Genomic DNA, 17,987 nt, shown 5'->3' on the forward strand with positions numbered 1-17,987 from the left:
TGCTTTTGACAGTTGTTAGGCCTAAATGAACATTATGTAATCCATTCAATCGTCACTCACCTGCAGCATTTTTTGTACCTATCATGTGTTATACAAATTCAGCGCTCTCTTTTACCAGGGTTGAGAGTGTTCTCCCGAGGCTGTGATAGATAGCTGTGATGTTGGGTGTTGGCTGTAATAGAATGCTACAAACTACATAACAAATAAACAGTTGGCAGTGATTTAGTATTCTACAGTAGCCGGCATTTGTATTGTGCCAATAACAACAATGCAGTCTCTATAAGCTTGGCACATCTAATCATTGGGATTTTTGCCCATTCTTCAAGGCAAAACTGCTCCAGCTCCTTCAAGTTGGATGGGTTCCGCTGGTGTACAGCAATCTTTAAGTCATACCACAGATTCTCAATTGGATTGAGATCTGGGCTTTGACTAGGCCATTCCAAGACATTCAAATGTTTCCCCTTAAACCACTCGAGTGTTGCTTTAGCAGTATGCTTATGGTCATTGTCCTGCTGGAAGGTGAACCTCCATCCCAGTCTCAAATCTCTGGAAGACTGAAACAGGTTTCCCTCAAGAATTTCCCTGTATTTAGCGCCATCCATCATTCCTTCAATTCTGACCAGTTTCCCTGTCCCTGCCGATGAAAAACATTTGATTAATGCCCTCCTTGCCTGGTCCGTGAGTTTTGGTGGGCGGCCCTCTCTTGGCAGGTTTGTTGTGGTGCCATATTCTTTCAATTTTTTAATAATGGATTTAATGGTGCTCCGTGGGATTTTCTTTCTTCAAAATAAGAGTCCCCCTGCAAAGACATGCTAAACTTTGGGAATAACGCAGTTTAGTGCAGTACAACAGTTTTTCACTGCATTGCAACCACCTTTGAAAAAATAAATGGATCATTTGATGTATTATATTTTTTATACCAGCATTTATTTAGAAAGTTTACACAAATACTGGTGTATTGAAAGCGATTGTGTAGGCTATATTTAAAGAAATACACTTTTAATAAAATACAAATATATATTATTGGAATTACTCAATAGAGTCTGCAAAACTTAAATGGGTATCTTGTGCTGGGCAATGGGTTTAATACAGAGTACTGGTGACACCGTACTCCACCCACTCCATTCACTGCAATGCAATACATGGTACAGTGGGGAAAAAAAGTATTTAGTCATCCACCAATTGTGCAAGTTCTCCCACTTAAAAAGATGAGAGAGGCCTGTAATTTTCATCATAGGTACACGTCAACTATGAAAGACAAAATGAGAAAAAAAAATCCAGAAAATCACATTGTAGGATTTTTAATGAATTTATTTGCAAATTATGGTGGAAAATAAGTATTTGGTCAATAACAAAAGTTTCTCAATACTTTGTTATATACCCTTTGTTGGCAATGACACAGGTCAAACGTTTTCTGTAAGTCTTCACAAGGTTTTCACACACTGTTGCTGGTATTTTGGCCCATTCCTCCATGCAGATCTCCTCTAGAGCAGTGATGTTTTGGGGCTGTCGCTGGGCAACACGGACTTTCAACTCCCTCCAAAGATGTTCTATGGGGTTGAGATCTGGAGACTGGCTAGGCCACTCCAGGACCTTGAAATGCTTCTTACGAAGCCACTCCTTCGTGCCCGGGCGGTGTGTTTGGGATCATTGTCATGCTGAAAGACCCAGCCATGTTTCATCTTCAATGCCCTTGCTGATGGAAGGAGGTTTTCACTCAAAATCTCACGATACATGGCCCCATTCATTCTTTCCTTTACACGGATCAGTCGTCCTGGTCCCTTTGCAGAAAAACAGCCCCAAAGCATGATGTTTCCACCCCCATGCTTCACAGTAGGTATGGTGTTCTTTGGATGCAACTCAGCATTCTTCGTCCTCCAAACACGACGAGTTGAGTTTTTACCAAAAGTTATATTTTGGTTTCATCTGACCATATGACATTCTCCCAATCCTCTTCTGGATCATCCAAATGCACTCTAGCAAACTTCAGACGGGCCTGGACATGTACTGGCTTAAGCAGTGGGACACGTCTGGCACTGCAGGATTTGAGTCCCTGGCGGCGTAGTGTGTTACTGATGGTAGGCTTTGTTACTTTGGTCCCAGCTCTCTGCAGGTCATTCACTAGGTCCCCCCGTGTGGTTCTGGGATTTTTGCTCATCGTTCTTGTGATCATTTTGACCCCACGGGGGGTGAGATCTTGCGTGGAGCCCCAGATCGAGGGGAGATTATCAGTGGTCTTGTATGTCTTCCATTTCCTAATAATTGCTCCCACAGTTGATTTCTTCAAACCAAGCTGCTTACCTATTGCAGATTCAGTCTTCCCAGCCTGGTGCAGGTCTACAATTTTGTTTCTGGTGTCCTTTGACAGCTCTTTGGTCTTGGCCATAGTGGAGTTTGGAGTGTGACTGTTTGAGGTTGTGGACAGGTGTCTTTTTATACTGATAACAAGTTCAAACAGGTGCCATTAATACAGGTAACGAGTGGAGGACAGAGGAGCCTCTTAAAGAAGAAGTTAAAGGTCTGTGAGAGCCAGAAATCTTGCTTGTTTGTAGGTGACCAAATACTTATTTTCCACCATAATTTGCAAATAAATTCATTAAAAATCCTACAATGTGATTTTCTGGATTTTTTTCTTCTCAATTTGTCTGTCATAGTTGACGTGTACCTATGATGAAAATTACAGGCCTCTCTCATCTTTTTAAGTGGGAGAACTTGCACAATTGGTGGCTGACTAAATACTTTTTTCCCCCACTGTATATGGGATACTTGTTGGCTTGTAGAGAGAACTTTTCTACCTGTCTCAGCTAAAGTGGGGTGGGAAATACTCAGAAGGGTCTCTACCAAACAAATATGTGTAGTTTCATGCATATACAGCAACACATCTTTAAATGACCTGGTAGCCTACTATCCATGGTCCTGAAATCAATACACAAGCAACAACAACAAAAAAGAAACACAAAAGCTAAACTTTTTTTATCAAAATGAAATCTCATTTATTTACAAGTTAAATGTAATGAATATTAACCAGGCTATATTAGGAGACAATATAATCACACTTTCTGAACAGCAATAGAGAAACGTATTTACAAGTTATAGGCCGATATGTGCTTCTTATCTATCAAGGTTAGCAGTACACAGTAAAGGCATATTAACTAGTTAAAAATCATAATATCAGAGACAAGATTATTTACAAGCTAAATTGTCATCATTATTGATCAAGGTCAGCAAAGGCACTTTTTGTAGAGTTTAAAATGTACAGTACATTCGGAAAGTATGACTTTTTTCACATTTTGTTATGTTACAGCCTTATTCTAAAATGGATGAAATATCCCCCCATCAATCTACACACAATACCCCAGAATGACAAAGCAAAAACAGGTTTTCGAAATATCAAATTTCCATCAAGTATTCAGACCCTTTACTCAGTACTTTGTTAAAGCACCTTTGGCAGTGATTGACTCTTCTTGGCAGGGGCGCAACATTCACTGGGGACGGGGCCACATTCTGAAATTGCACCCCCCCCCCCAGTTGTATCATTGGAATGTGATACAAAACGAGGCAACGGTGTGCTTTAAGACCATGCGGACTCGTCCGAGTGGTCGGGTAGGTTGTTTGGAGTGTTTATCTGACTGGATTTTTTTTTTTTTACCAAAGTTCGTCCCTGCTTCTTAGGTATGATGCTACAAGCTTGGCACAACTGTATTTGGGGAGTTTCTCCCATTCTTCTCTGCCTCCTGTAGCTCAGTTGGTAGAGCATGGCACTTGCAACGCCAGGGTTGTGGGTTCGTTTCCCATGGGGGGCCAGTATGAAAAATGTATGCACTCACTAACTGTAAGTCGCTCTGGATAAGAGCGTCTGCTAAATTACTAAAATGTAAAATCCTCTCAGGCTCTGTCAGGCTGGATGGGGAGCGTCGCTGCACAGAGATGTTCGATCGGGTTCAAGTCCGGGCTCTGGCTGGGCCACTCAAGGACATTCAGAGACTTGTCCCGAAGCCACTCCTGCGTTGTCTTGGTTGTGTGCTTAGGGTCGTTGTCCTGTTGGAAGGTGAACCTTCGCCCCAGTCTGAGGTCCTGAGCGCTCTGGAGCAGGTTTTCATCAATGATTTCTGTACTTTGCTCCGTTCATCTTTCCCTCGATCCTGACGAGTCTTCCAGTCCCTGCCGCTGAAAAACATCCCCACAGCATGATGCTGCCACCATCATGCTTCATTGTAGGGATGGTGCCAAGTTTCATCCATTCAGGCCAAAGAGTTCAATCTTGATTTCATCAGACCAGAGAATCTTGTTTCTCATGGTCAGAGTCCTTTAGTTGCCTTTTGGCAAACTCCAAGCGGGCTGTCATGTGCCTTTTACTGAGAAGTGGCTAATGCTCTTTTCATCTCAGCCAACGTATCCCCCACCATCTCTCTCTGATCCAGGACCCCCAGATGTTCTCTTCTGACACTCTCTCTTCCACGCTGTGCACCTTTACAAATGTCTGGGCTAACATCTCTGCCTTCTCCATATCTCTCACTGCAACAATCTCCCCACTTTTCAGCACAGGGAGATCCCAATCCCAATCTCTTCTGACCCCACTCAATGGGTCGTGGATGGGTATTCCAGCATGACAATGACCCAAAACACACGGCCAAGGCAACAAAGGAGTGGCTCAAGAAGAGGCACATTAAGGTCCTGGAGTGGCCTAGCCAGTCTCCAGACCTTAATCCCATAGAAAATCTGTGGAGGGAGCTGAAGGTTCGAGTTGCCAAACGTCAGCCTCGAAACCATAATGACTTGGAGAAGATCTGCAAAGAGGAGTGGGACAAAATCCCTCCTGAGATTTACGTCATTTAGCAGACGCTCTTATCCAGAGCGACTTACAGTTAGTGAATACATCTTTTTTTATACTGGCCCCCCGTGGGAATCGAACCCACAACCCTGGCGTTGCAAACGCCATGCTCTATCAACTGAGCTACATCCCTGCCGGCCATTCCCTCCCCTACCCTGGGCCAATTGTGCGCCGCCCATGAGTCTCCCGGTCGCGGCCGGCGGCGACAGAGCCTGGATTGGAACCAGGATCTCTAGTGGCACAGTTAGCACTGCGATGCAGTGCCTTAGACCACTGCGCCACTCAGGAGTACAGATTTGTGCAAACCTGGTGGCCTACTACAAGAAACGTCTGACCTCTGTGATTTCCAACAAGGGTTTTGCCACCAAGTACTAAGTAATTTTTTACAGAGGGGTCAAAGACTTATTTCCCTCATTAAAATGCAAATCAATTTATAACATTTTTGACATGCGTTTTTCTGGATTTTTTGTTGTTATTCTGTCTCTCACTGTTCAAATAAACCTACCATAAAAATTATAGACTGATCATTTCTTTGTCAGTGGGCAAACGTACAAAATCAGCAGGGGATCAAATACTTTTTTCACTCACTGTATTCAATTACAGGGCATATAAACGAGGCACTGGGGGACATTATCCTATACAAACACAGGGTTAAATGTCCGAAATGATATGACAACCAAAACAGAGCTAAAGTTAGCCAGCTCACAATACTAGCTAGCTCACAGTAGAAACTACGAATTAGCATAATCATAAATAAACACCTGAAAGAATGTAATATGTACTTACATATCAACAAGGACGCACACTGGCCTTGGCTAACACAATGAAATATAACAGGTGGGAAAACACAAGGATGGCTGGAACTTTCTCTCACCTGACTTCTCTCGAGCTGATCTTTGAGCTGGAGATCGCCCACTTCACCGCTGGGCAGAGCTCTGATATGATTAACTAACATTAATGAAACGATTAACTACAAATATTTCACAGCCTTTTGTACTTTACTATTTATATTTTGGACAACTTTTACTTCACTAACGCTACATTCCTAAAGAAAATAATGTACTTTTTACTCCATACATTTTCCCTGACACCCAAAAGTGCTCCTTACATTTTTTTATTGTAGCAGGACAGGAAAAAGCCATCCACTTATCAAGAGAACATCCCTGGTCACCCCTACTGCCTCTGATCTGACAGACTCACTAAACACACATGCTTAATTTGTAAATTATGTCTGAGTGTTGTAGTGTGCCCCTGGCTATCTGTAAAAAAAAGTAATAATAATAATAATAATAATTTGCCATCTGGTTTGCCTACAATAAGGAATTTGAAATGATTTATACTTTTACTTTTGATACTTAAGTATATTTTAGCAATTACATTTACTTTTGATACTTAAGTATATTAAAACCAAATACTTTTAGACTTTTACTGAAGTAGCTAGTATTTTACTGGGTGACTTTTACTTGAGTCATTTTCTATTAAGGTATCTTTACTTTTACTTAAGTATTACAATTCGGTACTTTTCCCACCACTGAAAATTGATACATTTTACAACCACTAGGCTAGTGCTAGTATACTATCGAAAATGAAACAATGATCGCATACTGCTTCTGTATACTTTAGAGCGCTGACAGGTACCCGGAAGGGTGGTACTTGAGCAACTTCAGCAAACACACACGCACCACGTTTGTTCATGTTTAACCTCAAATAATGTTTGGCCGCTGTTTGTGGAAAGTTTTCTGAATAAGTCTTGGACTTTCTGACTGTCATTCTCCCACACATTCCTTGAACTTGTGACGGTGTCGGGCAAGGTTTTTGTCAGTTAGCCTACCTAGTAAAAAGCTACCTGTGGCAGCGCGCATACTCTCTGCCTGGCCTGTTTCTGTTTGTGGAAGGAGGGATTCCTACAGTCAGCGTACTAGAACTCTTCGATACAAGGGAGCGAAAACATTTTGTGGAGAAGACCTATCGTTAAAAGGTGGGTGCCGGTTAAAGTTGTACTTGTTTCCTAAAACAACTATAGTAGTTTGAGATTGTTTTCAGACCGATTAACTCATCTTTATTTACATACTCATGTCAGTGTCAGGCGGCCTATTTTCAGCTTTTGTTGTCGGTTTATGTTGCTTTTTTCTCAAGCTGCCTTCTGCACACCCTGAATGAAACCTAGTGAAGCTATTCCTGTTTTAAAACAATTTTCATTTAAACATACTATCTATAGAGTCTAGACAATAGAATCCAGACTTGTGCAATTATTGTTAAGTTCCTGAAACTAATGGGAAATCCCCTTTTGATCCCCACCATGTCCCAACCAACATTGTAGGAACTCCACAATACTAACCTAAATGACAGAGTGAAAATAAGGAAACTTGTACATAATAAAAATAAACCAAAATATGCATCCTGTTTGCAATAAAGCACTAAAGTAAAACTGCACCAAAAAATATATTTCCGGAGTACAACATGTTATGTTTGGGGCAAATACAACACATTACTGAGTACCACTCTTCATATTTTCAAGCATGGTGTTGGCGGCATTATGTTATGTTATGAGTATGCTTGTCATCGGCAAGGACTAGGGAGTTTTTTTTAGGATAAAAAGACACGGGATAGAGCTAAGTACAGGCAAAATCCTAGAGGAAAACCTGGTTCAGTCTGCTCTCCAACAGACACAGAGACAAATTGAACTTTCAGCAGGACAATAACCTAAAACACAAGGTCAAATATACACTGGAGTTGCTTATCAAGACGGCATTGAATGTTCCTGAGAGACCTAGTTACGGTTTTGACTTAAATCTGCTTGAAAATCTATGGCAAGACTTGAAAATGACTGTATAGCAATGATAAACAACCAACTTGACAGAGCTTGAAGAATAATAAAAATAATGTACACCACCGTTCAAAAGTTTGGGGTCACTTAGAAATGTCCTTGTTTTCGAAAGAAAAGCCTTTTTTTTTGTCCATTAAAATAACATCAAATTGATCAGAAATACAGTGTAGACATTGTTAATGTTGTAAATGGCTATTGTAGCTGGAAACGGCTGATTTCTAATGGAATATCTACATAGGTGTACATAGGCCCATTATCAGCAACCATCAGTCCTGTGTTCCAATGGCACGTTGTGTTTGCTAATCCAAGTTTATCATTTTAAAAGGCTAATTGATCATTAGAAAACCCTTTTGCAATTATATTAGCACAGCTGAAAACTGTTGTGCTGATTAAAGAAGCAATAGAACTGGCCTTCTTGAGACTAGTTGAGTATCTGGAGCATCAGCAATTATTCGATTACAGGATCAAAATGGCCAGAAACAAATAACTTTCTTCTGAAACTCGTCAGTCTATTCTTGTTCTGAGAAATGAAGGCTAATCCATGCGAGAAATTGCCAAGAAACTGAAGATCTCGTACAACGCTGTGTACTACTCCCTTCACAGAACAGCGCAAACTGTCTCTAACCAGAATAGAAAGCGGAGTGGGAGGCCCCGGTGCACAACTGAGCAAGAGGACAAATACATTAGTGTCTCGTTTGAGAAACAGACGCCTTACAGGTCCTCAACTGGCAGCTTCATTAAATAGTACCCGCAAAACACCAGTCTCAACGTCAACAGTGAAGTGGCAACTCCGGGATGCTGACCTTCTAGGCAGAGTTGCAAAGAAAAAGCCTTATCTCAGACTGGCCAATAAAAAGAAAAGATTAAGATGGGCAGTCTGAGATATGGCTTTTTCTTTGCAACTCTGCCTAGAAGGTCAGCATCCCGGAGTCGCCTCTTCACTGTTGACGTTGAGACTGGTGTTTTATTGCTTCTTTAATCGCACAACAGTTTTCAGCTGTGCTAACATAATTGCAAAAGGGTTTTCTAATGATCAATTAGCCTTTTTAAATGATAAACTTGGATTAGCAAACACAATGTGCCATTGGAACACAGGACTGATGGTTGCTGATAATGGGCCTCTGTATGCCTATGTAGATATTCCATTAAAAATCAGCTGTTTCCAGCTACAATAGCCATTTACAACATTAACAATGTCTACACTGTATTTCTGATCAATTTGATGTTAATTTAATGGACAAAAAAATTGCTTTTCTTTCGAAAACAAGGACATTTCTAAGTGGCCCCAAACTTTTGAACGGTAGTGTATGTGCAAATACTGTACAATCCAGGTGTGCAAAGCTCATAGAGACTTACCCAGAAAGACTCACAGCTGTAATCGCTGCCAAAGGTGATTCTAACATGTATTGACTCAGGGGTTTGAATACTTATGTAATCAAGAAATATTAGGGTTTTATTTCATTGTTTATTTCAAATGTTGAAATCTTTTTCCACTTTGACATTAGAGTATTTTTTTGTAGATCGTTGAAAAAAAAAAGATAATTCAATCCATTTTAGTCCCACCTTGTAACACAACAAAATATGGAAACGGTAAAGGGGTGTGAATACTCTCTGAAGGCACAGTACAATGTAAAGTGCTTTAAGCACCAGCAAAAAGCGCATAGGCAGCGCACTGGTATAAAGGCAATTCATGATGTATTGCTGAAGTGCTTATAGTGCTTTTTTAGTCTGTGGTAATTTAGCAGGTTTGAATCGCGTTGAGCTTGTACTCTGCCACCTGCTTTTCACTCATTCCTTGTGAATTAAATCAAACTAAATTTTCACCTCACCGCCACTGCTCACTGGGTGGTAGCATGACATGTCTTTCATTCACAAAGTGTTGAATGAACAACTAAAAATAAATGAGTAGGTGTTTGTACTGCATCACAAGACACCTCTGTGCACCCAGCGAGGGGTGTCATGCACCCCAAAAATCTAAGTGGGCACAAAGTACGCAAGGATGGCTGGGGGGTGGTCCAGAGGGGGGCTAGTCTCCCCGTCCACAAGTTGGATAATTTAGCATTTTTCAAACACTTGAAACAGCCTTTTCCTGCAATCTAGAGCCATAATCATTATTCTTAATTCCATGTAAAATAATATATTTTGAAAAGTGTATTTTTCTGCATATCTAAGCATATACAGTATCTAGTGCTGCCTATATCCTCCTGACTGGTGTTTTATTTTATTTTAAGAAACTAAATATGCTTCTCTGGATTTCTGCAGAAATCTGGGTAAAATATATATATATTTTTTTTTTTTTCACCTTTATTTAACCAGGTAGGCCAGTTGAGAACAAGTTCTCATTTACAACTGCGACCTGGCCAAGATAAAGCAAAGCAATGTGATAAAAACAACACAGAGTTACATATGGGGTAAAAAAACATAAAGTCAAAAATACAACAGAAAATATACAGTGTGTGCAAATGTAGCCTGGTTATAGCAAGTTATGGAGGTAAGGCAATAAATAGGCCATAGTGCAAAATAATTACAATTAGTATTAACACTGGAATGATAGATGTGCAAGAGGTGATGTGCAAATAGAGATACTGGGGTGCAAATGAGCAAAATAAATAACAATATGGGGATGAGGTAGTTGGGTGGGCTAATTTCAGATGGGCTGTGTACAGGTGCATTGATCTGTAAGGTGCTCTGACAACTGATGCTTAAAGTTAGTGAGGGAGATAAGAGTCTCCAGCTTCAGAGATTTTGCAGTTCGTTCCAGTCATTGGCAGCAGAGAACTGGAAGGAATGGTGGCCAAAGGAGGTGTTGGCTTTGGGGATGACCAGTGAGATATACCTGCTGGAGCGCATACTACGGGTGGGTGCTGCTATGGTGACCAATGAGCTAAGATAAGGCGGGGATTTGCCTAGCAGTGATTTATAGATGGCCTGGAGCCAGTGGGTTTGGCTACCGAATATGTAGTGAGGACCAGCCAACAAGAGCATACAGGTCACAGTGGTGGGTAGTATATGGGGCTTTGGTGACAAAACGGATGGCACTGTGATAGACTACATCCAATTTGCTGAGTAGAGTGTTGGAGGCTATTTTGTAAATGACATCGCCGAAGTCAAGGATCGGTAGAATAGTCAGTTTTACGAGGGCATGTTTGGCAGCATGAGTGAAGGAGGTTTTGTTGCGAAATAGGAAGCCGATTCTAGATTTAACTTTGGATTGGAGATGCTTAATGTGAGTCTGGAAGGAGAATTTACGGTCTAACCAGACACCTAGGTATTTGTAGTTGTCCACATACTCTAGGTCAGACCCGTCGAGAGTAGTGATTCTAGTCGGGTGGGCGGGTGCCAGTAGCGTTCGATTGAAGAGCATGCATTTCGTTTTACTAGTGTTTAAGAGCAGTTGGAGACTACGGAAGGAGTGTTGTATGGCATTGAATCTCGTTTGGAGGTTTGTTAACACAGTGTCCAATGAAGAGCCAGATGTATACAAAATGGTGTCGTCTGCGTAGAGGTGGATCTGAGAGTCACCAGCAGCAAGAGCGACATCATTGATATACACAGAGAAAAGAGTCGGCCCAAGAATTGAACCCTGTGGATTGAAAGGAATGTGAGTCTTATTCAGTACATTTAGTAAATGCTTGCTTTTCTAAAGTCTAACAACCTTGCCAGCAGGCATGCCAGCTAAGATGATAGACAAGCTAGCTACTCTAACTTGATTGATAGCCTGAAAAACGTATTGGTAGCTAGTTATGAGGTTGGAATATTGGGAACCTATATGGACTAGTTAAAGCCAAATAATAAAAAATAAATATTACTTTTTTAAACAGGACAAATCTGAGGGTGCACGTGCCCCTGTACCCCCTATGGGCATGACGCCTCTGCACCCAGCTGTTGTTCTGTGTTACATAGTCCTTAAAGTTACCTTGCGCTTTTCAAGTCACTCGTGTGTGGTGTTGGTACAAGGGCTCAGAAGGACATGTGGACGAGGACAATTTCTATCCAGATGCATCTGTTTGTCTCAGCGCTTCCAGGGGCAAATACAAGCTGGCCTTGTATTTGCCTCTAATGTGCTACTTTAGACAAGTTGCTCTTTGGCTGTAAAGGAGTTACCTACATACATATGATCCTCTGTGATCTCATACAATACACTGGTGTGACAGTGGACTCTGCTTCTGTGCCCGGAGGGTCCAGGCTTGTTGTCATAGTATCAAATCCATCATTTTAGGATGACAAAAGCAAATTTGGTACTGTCATGAAATGGATGAAAGGATTAAGGAATAGCCTACAACTGTTACATGATGTGTATGTTAATTCCCCCAACTCTGATGTTTTTTTTTTTATTGCCATGGAAGTGTTTTTGTTCTCTATTTTTCAGGCACAGAACACTTTGTTTCTCAGATCAATTTCCTGTTGCCATCATGAATAAAAACGGGCATTCTGAGTAGCGTATATACCTCTTTCCCCCACCCATCCTCTCTCTCCATTCTCCTCATCCACCCCACCCCAGCTCTCTTCCTGCAGATGGTAGGGAGTATCCTCTCTTTCAACCCTCACCACATTCCCCTACCCCCATTGCCTCATCACCCATCTGAACCATTACTCTCGTATCACGCTTCGAGACACCCCCTCAGTACCCACTCTCTCCCCTACCCCCAGTGCCCCGTCACCCATCTTAACCATTACTTTTCCCTTCACCTTTCCAGCCCCTTCACTCACCCCCTCTGAAGCCCCTTTCTCCTCCCTGCGTGGTGCCCTGCCCCATGATGAGTGTGCAGCCTCGGAGGATCCGCCTAAAGCCCTGGCTGTTAGCCCAGGTGAACAGCGGGAGGTACCCCGGCCTGCAGTGGCTCAGCCCGGACCACCGGCTCTTCCAGATCCCCTGGAGACACGCCACAAGACACCTGCTTACCACTGAGGAAGAGAACACCATCTTCAAGGTGAGAGGGAGGTCCGTGTTGAGAATGGCATGACAGATCTGAATGCTTAAACTCTGTATGCCGTCATTTTGATATCACACTGTAGTTAGATCTAAGTTGTCTACTTAGATCTACTTTTTTTCTATGATCACTACTGGCAAGTCGAGGAACAGGCATTTGTCACAAGCTAAACCATTTTCAGAAGTGCTTAATCAAAACAGCACACAGACATTATTCCCTGAACTGCAAGTAGCACATTTCAAAAAGTATTTCTAAGGAACTCAGTTACTATGTCACCCACACACTTCCTTATCCCAATCGGCAATAAATCTATCAACTGTTTTAGTGAACTGAAAGAGCCTTAGTTTTATTTCCACTGCTTCTCTAGTGTCAAACCTCTCGGGTTTTCCTGACCTAGTGTATAAGGATGTACACATGATATCCACTGCACTAACAGCCTACTCCCTACCTCAGACATTCTTTTGGCTCGAGTCATTTCCTCATTAGCCATTACCCTGTTCTCCATTTACAGTGCATTCAGAAAGTATTCAGACCCCTTGACTTTTTTCACATTTTTTTACGTTACAGCTTTATTCTAAAATTGATTGAATTACTTTTTTTCCTCATCAATCTACACCAATACCCCATAATGAAAAACCTGTGGTAAATTCAATTGATTGGACATGATTTGAAAAGGCACACACCTGTCTATATAAGGTCCCACATTTGACAGTGCATGTCAGAACATCAACCAAGCTATGAGGTCTAAGGAATTGTCCATAGAGCTCCGAGACAGGATTGTGTCGAGGCACAAATCTAGAACATCTCAGGAGAGACCTGAAAATAGCTGTGCAGCGACGCTCCCCATCCAACCTGATAGAGCTTGAGAGGATCTGCAGAGAAAAATGGGAGAAACTCCCCTAATACAGGTGTGTCAAGCTTGTAGCGTCATACCCAAGGAGACTGGAGGCTGTAATCGCTGCCAAAGGTGCTTCAACAAAGTACTGAGTAAAGGGTCTGAATACTTATGTAAATGCGATATTTCTGCTACAATTTCTGAACACCTGTTTTTGGTTTGTCATTATGGGGTATTGTGTGTAGACTGGGAAAAAACAATTTAATATATTTTAGAATAAGTCTGTAACGTAACAAAATGTGGAAAAGGTCAAGGGGTCTGAATACTTTCCGAATGCACCGTAGTTGTGAGTAATGTGGTTGGTTAATTGCAGTGCAAGGTAACTTTTAAGGAGTATGTAACATGGAACAACAGCTGGGTGCAGAGGCGTCATGCCCGTAGGGGGTACAGGGGCACATGCACCCTCAGATTTGTCCTGTTTAGTGCAACATTTACATTTACGTCATTTAGCAGACGCTCTTATCCAGAGCGACTTACAAATTGGTGCATTCACCCTATAGCCAGTGGGATTTTTTAATTTATTTTTAGGGGGGGGGGGGGGTAGAAGGACCATGACCCATGTAGGCTTATTAAACAACGGAGAGAGGAATGGTCGGCAGTAGCCAACATTTTTACAGGCACATAATGCCGAAATTAAATGGTTTATTTGTCATTTGTTCCAGGGCACTTCCATTAGCACTGCTACCCTTTAATAAATACAATATATTGATTTACATTTAATTTAACCCCCACCCATTTGATTCCATCCAGATGTGACCCCTTCTCCCATTCATTAAAATGTAACCTCATTCTTCTCCCTGCCTCCCCCTCTCTTCCCCCAGGCCTGGGCTCTGGAGACAGGGAAGTACCAGGAGGGTCTGGATGAGCCTGACCCTGCCAAGTGGAAGGCCAACCTGCGCTGTGCCCTCAACAAGAGCCGGGAGTTCAAACTGAAATACGACGGCACCAAGGAGACACCTGTCCAGCCCTACAAGATCTACGAGGTCTGTGACCAGCCCTGCAATGGAGGTAAGTATGTGTGTAAGCATGCAGGCTCATTGGAAGCTTTGTCTTATTGGATTTAGTTCTTTAGAATAACTTTGTTGAATAGATATTCAGATATTAATTTTTTGTGAAATTAATTAGATTTTCTCCCCCATGTTGGTGGCATATTCCTTTTGATTTGGTTTCAGACACATTTGATGAAGATGAGGAGGAGGTAAGGTGTAGACAAATTACTTTTCCATTATCTGAGAACAATAAAATAGTTTGAGAACAATACCCATATATCAGCTTTTTTACATAAACATTACATTTTGTCTTTGTTTTCAGATGCCGAATATTTTTGGTCTCTCCATTGGTAAGTGTATACTGTCAACACACCTTTGCTACTGAGCCATAGGTGAATTAAGCAGAAATCGCTTGGAAGGTTAACCTTTTGAAATGTGTCACTATTGACATTATGCAAGGTCTTATGTGCTTGTGTTTGTCCTCATGTCTCTCCCAGACCCCATAATTAGTGACCCACCCAGTTTTCAGTCATTCCCTACTGCACATAGGATAGACGTTCCCTTCAGCTCCCCCCTCAATGACAGATATGGCACACCCCACCACACCCCTATGTACCCCAGTCCCAACATGCGCTCCAATCCCAATGGGGGCATTACCATGGCAACGGATCTCCCTCAGCCAACCATGGTTCCCCCAGAGTTTTCTGCCCACGTTCCATTGGTGGTGAAGTTGGAACATGGGGTCTTTGTGCAACCTGGACCCGCAGGACCCTCCAACGGCCTGGGGATGGGTGGAGGGAGCATGCACCCTCCTGTGGTCACTGAGATGCCCCCCATGGTTCCTTCTGCTGCATCTGTGGCTCCGGTTGCCCCTAACCCAGGCGCCGCCCCCATGGAGGCCATGTCAGGAGTCCAGAACCAGGAAGAAGGGCAGGCGGTACCACCCTACAAATATGACCTGCTGAACAGCCTGCCATGTGAGTGGAATATCACCTATAGGTCCATGCTGTGTTAAGAATACTGCTTTTTGTACTATGGCTTTACTTTGGCAGTCAGGCACTTCTGCAATAGTTCCTTGCATGTTATCCAAATAGTCATTCCCCTACCATAACAACAGGGTGTGAACTTTATTTGGTATTGCTGCGTGCAGCACAATGCCGACATTGTAATACATTCACTCAAAACAGTTGCCTCCAATTGACTCATTCAATGGATTATAGGCTATCAGGTATTAGTGAAGTAGTCTGGAATACCTGTCTGTCACACCCATCAAATGGCACACACTGGCAGCTGTCTGAAAGTGTGGGGGATGGTACGACAGGTTCTGTAGTGAATTGGAATAGGCAAAATCGAGTTTTACCCTTTTATAGCTAAAGCGTTAATATGTTATTCATTGATTCACACCCTTTTTCATGTCTTATGATAACTTGGTATCAGAATACTATTAGGCATGGTTAGAAAGAGCTATATTAAATGTTGACTAAGTGCCCACAATTCTTCTGGCACTACATTATTTGACTGTGGTTTCAGTGACTGACCTGGACATGAGGTTCCAGTACCGGGGTCGTACGATGGGCTCCCTGACTGTGAGTAACCCCCAGGGCTGCCGGCTGTACTACGGCCACCTGGAGCCCACACCGGAGCAGGTGGACCTGTTCGGCCCCGTCACCCTCAACCAAGTTCTCTTCCCTGGCTCGGCCGACATCCAGAACGAGAAGCAGCGATTCTACACAGAGCACCTGCTGGACGTGATGGACCGAGGCCTGATCCTGGAAATCTGGGAACAGGATATATACGCTATCAGGTTGTGTCAGTGCAAGGTGTATTGGTCTGGGCCGGGCGTGGACGAGCAGGGGCCTCCCAACCCTATGGAGAGGGAGAGGAAGTACAAAGTGTTCAGCCTCAATAACTTCCTGCACGGTGAGTCAGTCAATCCATTTTATTGCTGGATATTTTAGTCATCTAAGGCAGCAGTTTCATAGTGTTTGAATCCCCATCTGATCCCTCAAAACCCATTTTTTTCAATTGAGATCAAATAATCACATAACACCAAATTATCCTGTCAGATAACAATGCTGGACTTTCAGTTCACTTGAGGCTCTCTGAGTTTCAATTGATCCCTGAATATTTCAGTCACATGCCCTTTCTGTGAGTAAGCTCTTGAGTAGTACTGCTATTGTTGCAAAGCCCAGGCATCTAAATGGATTAGCTGTAGAACAGATATCATATACACAGTGATTATCGCATTACAGGAGATGCTGTTGCTCAAGTGTCCTTTCTTTCTCCCTCTCATGCACACACATACACACCAACAACAGGGCTCATCTTGTTCCAGAAGGGTGAAACTCCCACCCCACCCCCGTTTGAGCTCTACTTCTGCTTTGGGGAGGACTGGCCAGACCAACAGAAACCCAAGGAGAAGAAGCTCATCGTTGTGCAGGTGAGCAGAACGAATTGACCCCATACTCTTGATGATCATTGACAGATACAGTACACACACATGAAATGATCACATTGACTTAACAGGGACCCTCCCGTCTCCTCCATCCATTTCATGTCCAGGTGGTCCCGGTGGTGGCGCGGATCCTAACAGAGATGTTTTCTGGAGAGCTGTCCTGGTCCACAGACAGCATCCGGCTGCAGATCTCCAACCCAGACCTGAAGGACCAGACGGTGGAGCAGTTCAAGGAGCTCCAGAGGCTTCTCCAGAGCCAGCACGGCCTGGGACCCTGAGTCAGGGGCCTCTTGCTGTGGAGGCTGGGTCTTCAACAGGTCCTGGATCATGGCCTCGCAACACAAGGACTTGACTGCTCATGGACTATTACATGTGGGTTAATGGCACACTGGGCTTGGATCAATAACCTTATTCAACTACCTTCAATGTTTTGTGTGTAGGGATGTTAGCATTCTTTCAACCCTGAGCCTCCCTCATTCGATGGTAGACACCATCAATGGAATCTTCATCCGTACCATCCAGCCGAGAGCATCTTGTATTTCGTAACTAGATCTTGGGTTACTTCTACATCGTCAAAACCCAGACTGCGGTATCTTAACTCCTATTTTGTCATAATTGTAGCGCTGTCAATGTTTTTTGGTCCCTTAAATTATTTTTTTGAATTTCAAATACCATTGCAGTATTTTTTTTTTTTTATGTTGCCATGTATTACTCCCTCAATTGTCACTTTTGAATTTATCAATTTTCTTCCTTTCGCAGCCACCTTTTAATATACTGTACTAGAGCAACCACAACACTCTGTAAATGAATGGACACTGATGCTGTGCCAAAAATGCAATGTAAAAAGTATTGGAATGTTATTTTTTAATAAATACTACGTATGAATACATTAAATCAGCGAAGTGGTCATTTCTTCCCTGACCAAAACAAAGATTGTCATACTTGTGAGAAATGTTGCTGTGAAAGAACTGTCATTGAGGGTGTTTAAGTCAAGGTTTTGTAAGGATGCAGTTGTGAATGTGTGAACGCATCCACTGGTAGTCACAGTTCACTCAGATT

General features: G+C 42.6%; 1 protein-coding gene across 3 annotated transcripts; it reads left to right on the forward strand.

Annotated features, from left to right (window-relative positions):
• Positions 1 to 6,457: 6,457 nt before the first annotated feature.
• On the forward strand, positions 6,458 to 17,822 carry LOC121546289 (interferon regulatory factor 5-like). 3 transcript variants are annotated; one of them, XM_041857470.2, is made up of 9 exons: positions 6,458 to 6,809; positions 12,356 to 12,589; positions 14,306 to 14,492; positions 14,657 to 14,682; positions 14,796 to 14,823; positions 14,971 to 15,450; positions 16,004 to 16,393; positions 16,792 to 16,913; positions 17,036 to 17,822. In XM_041857470.2, exons 2-9 carry the CDS (start codon positions 12,413 to 12,415, stop codon positions 17,204 to 17,206), a joined length of 1,581 nt encoding a protein of 526 aa, XP_041713404.1. In that variant the 5' UTR covers positions 6,458 to 6,809; positions 12,356 to 12,412; the 3' UTR covers positions 17,207 to 17,822. The 3 variants fall into 3 exon arrangements, with proteins under 3 accessions (XP_041713404.1, XP_045068361.1, XP_045068362.1); XM_045212426.1 differs by having other exon boundaries at positions 15,172 to 15,450; XM_045212427.1 differs by having other exon boundaries at positions 15,241 to 15,450.
• Positions 17,823 to 17,987: the final 165 nt, after the last annotated feature.

This window comes from Coregonus clupeaformis, unplaced genomic scaffold (genome assembly GCF_020615455.1).
Source record: "Coregonus clupeaformis isolate EN_2021a unplaced genomic scaffold, ASM2061545v1 scaf0013, whole genome shotgun sequence".
In the NCBI taxonomy this organism is placed as follows: domain Eukaryota; kingdom Metazoa; phylum Chordata; class Actinopteri; order Salmoniformes; family Salmonidae; genus Coregonus; species Coregonus clupeaformis.

Excerpts from the sequence above, each read along its gene's own strand:
- LOC121546289 (XM_041857470.2), top strand. The coding sequence starts at position 12,413 with ATGATGAGTGTGCAGCCTCGGAGGATCCGCCTAAAGCCCTGGCTGTTA. Across the intron at positions 12,590-14,305 it reads AAGAGAACACCATCTTCAAG|GCCTGGGCTCTGGAGACAGG; the intron begins GTGAGAGGGAGG and ends CTCTTCCCCCAG. Across the intron at positions 16,914-17,035 it reads AGAAGCTCATCGTTGTGCAG|GTGGTCCCGGTGGTGGCGCG; the intron begins GTGAGCAGAACG and ends TTTCATGTCCAG.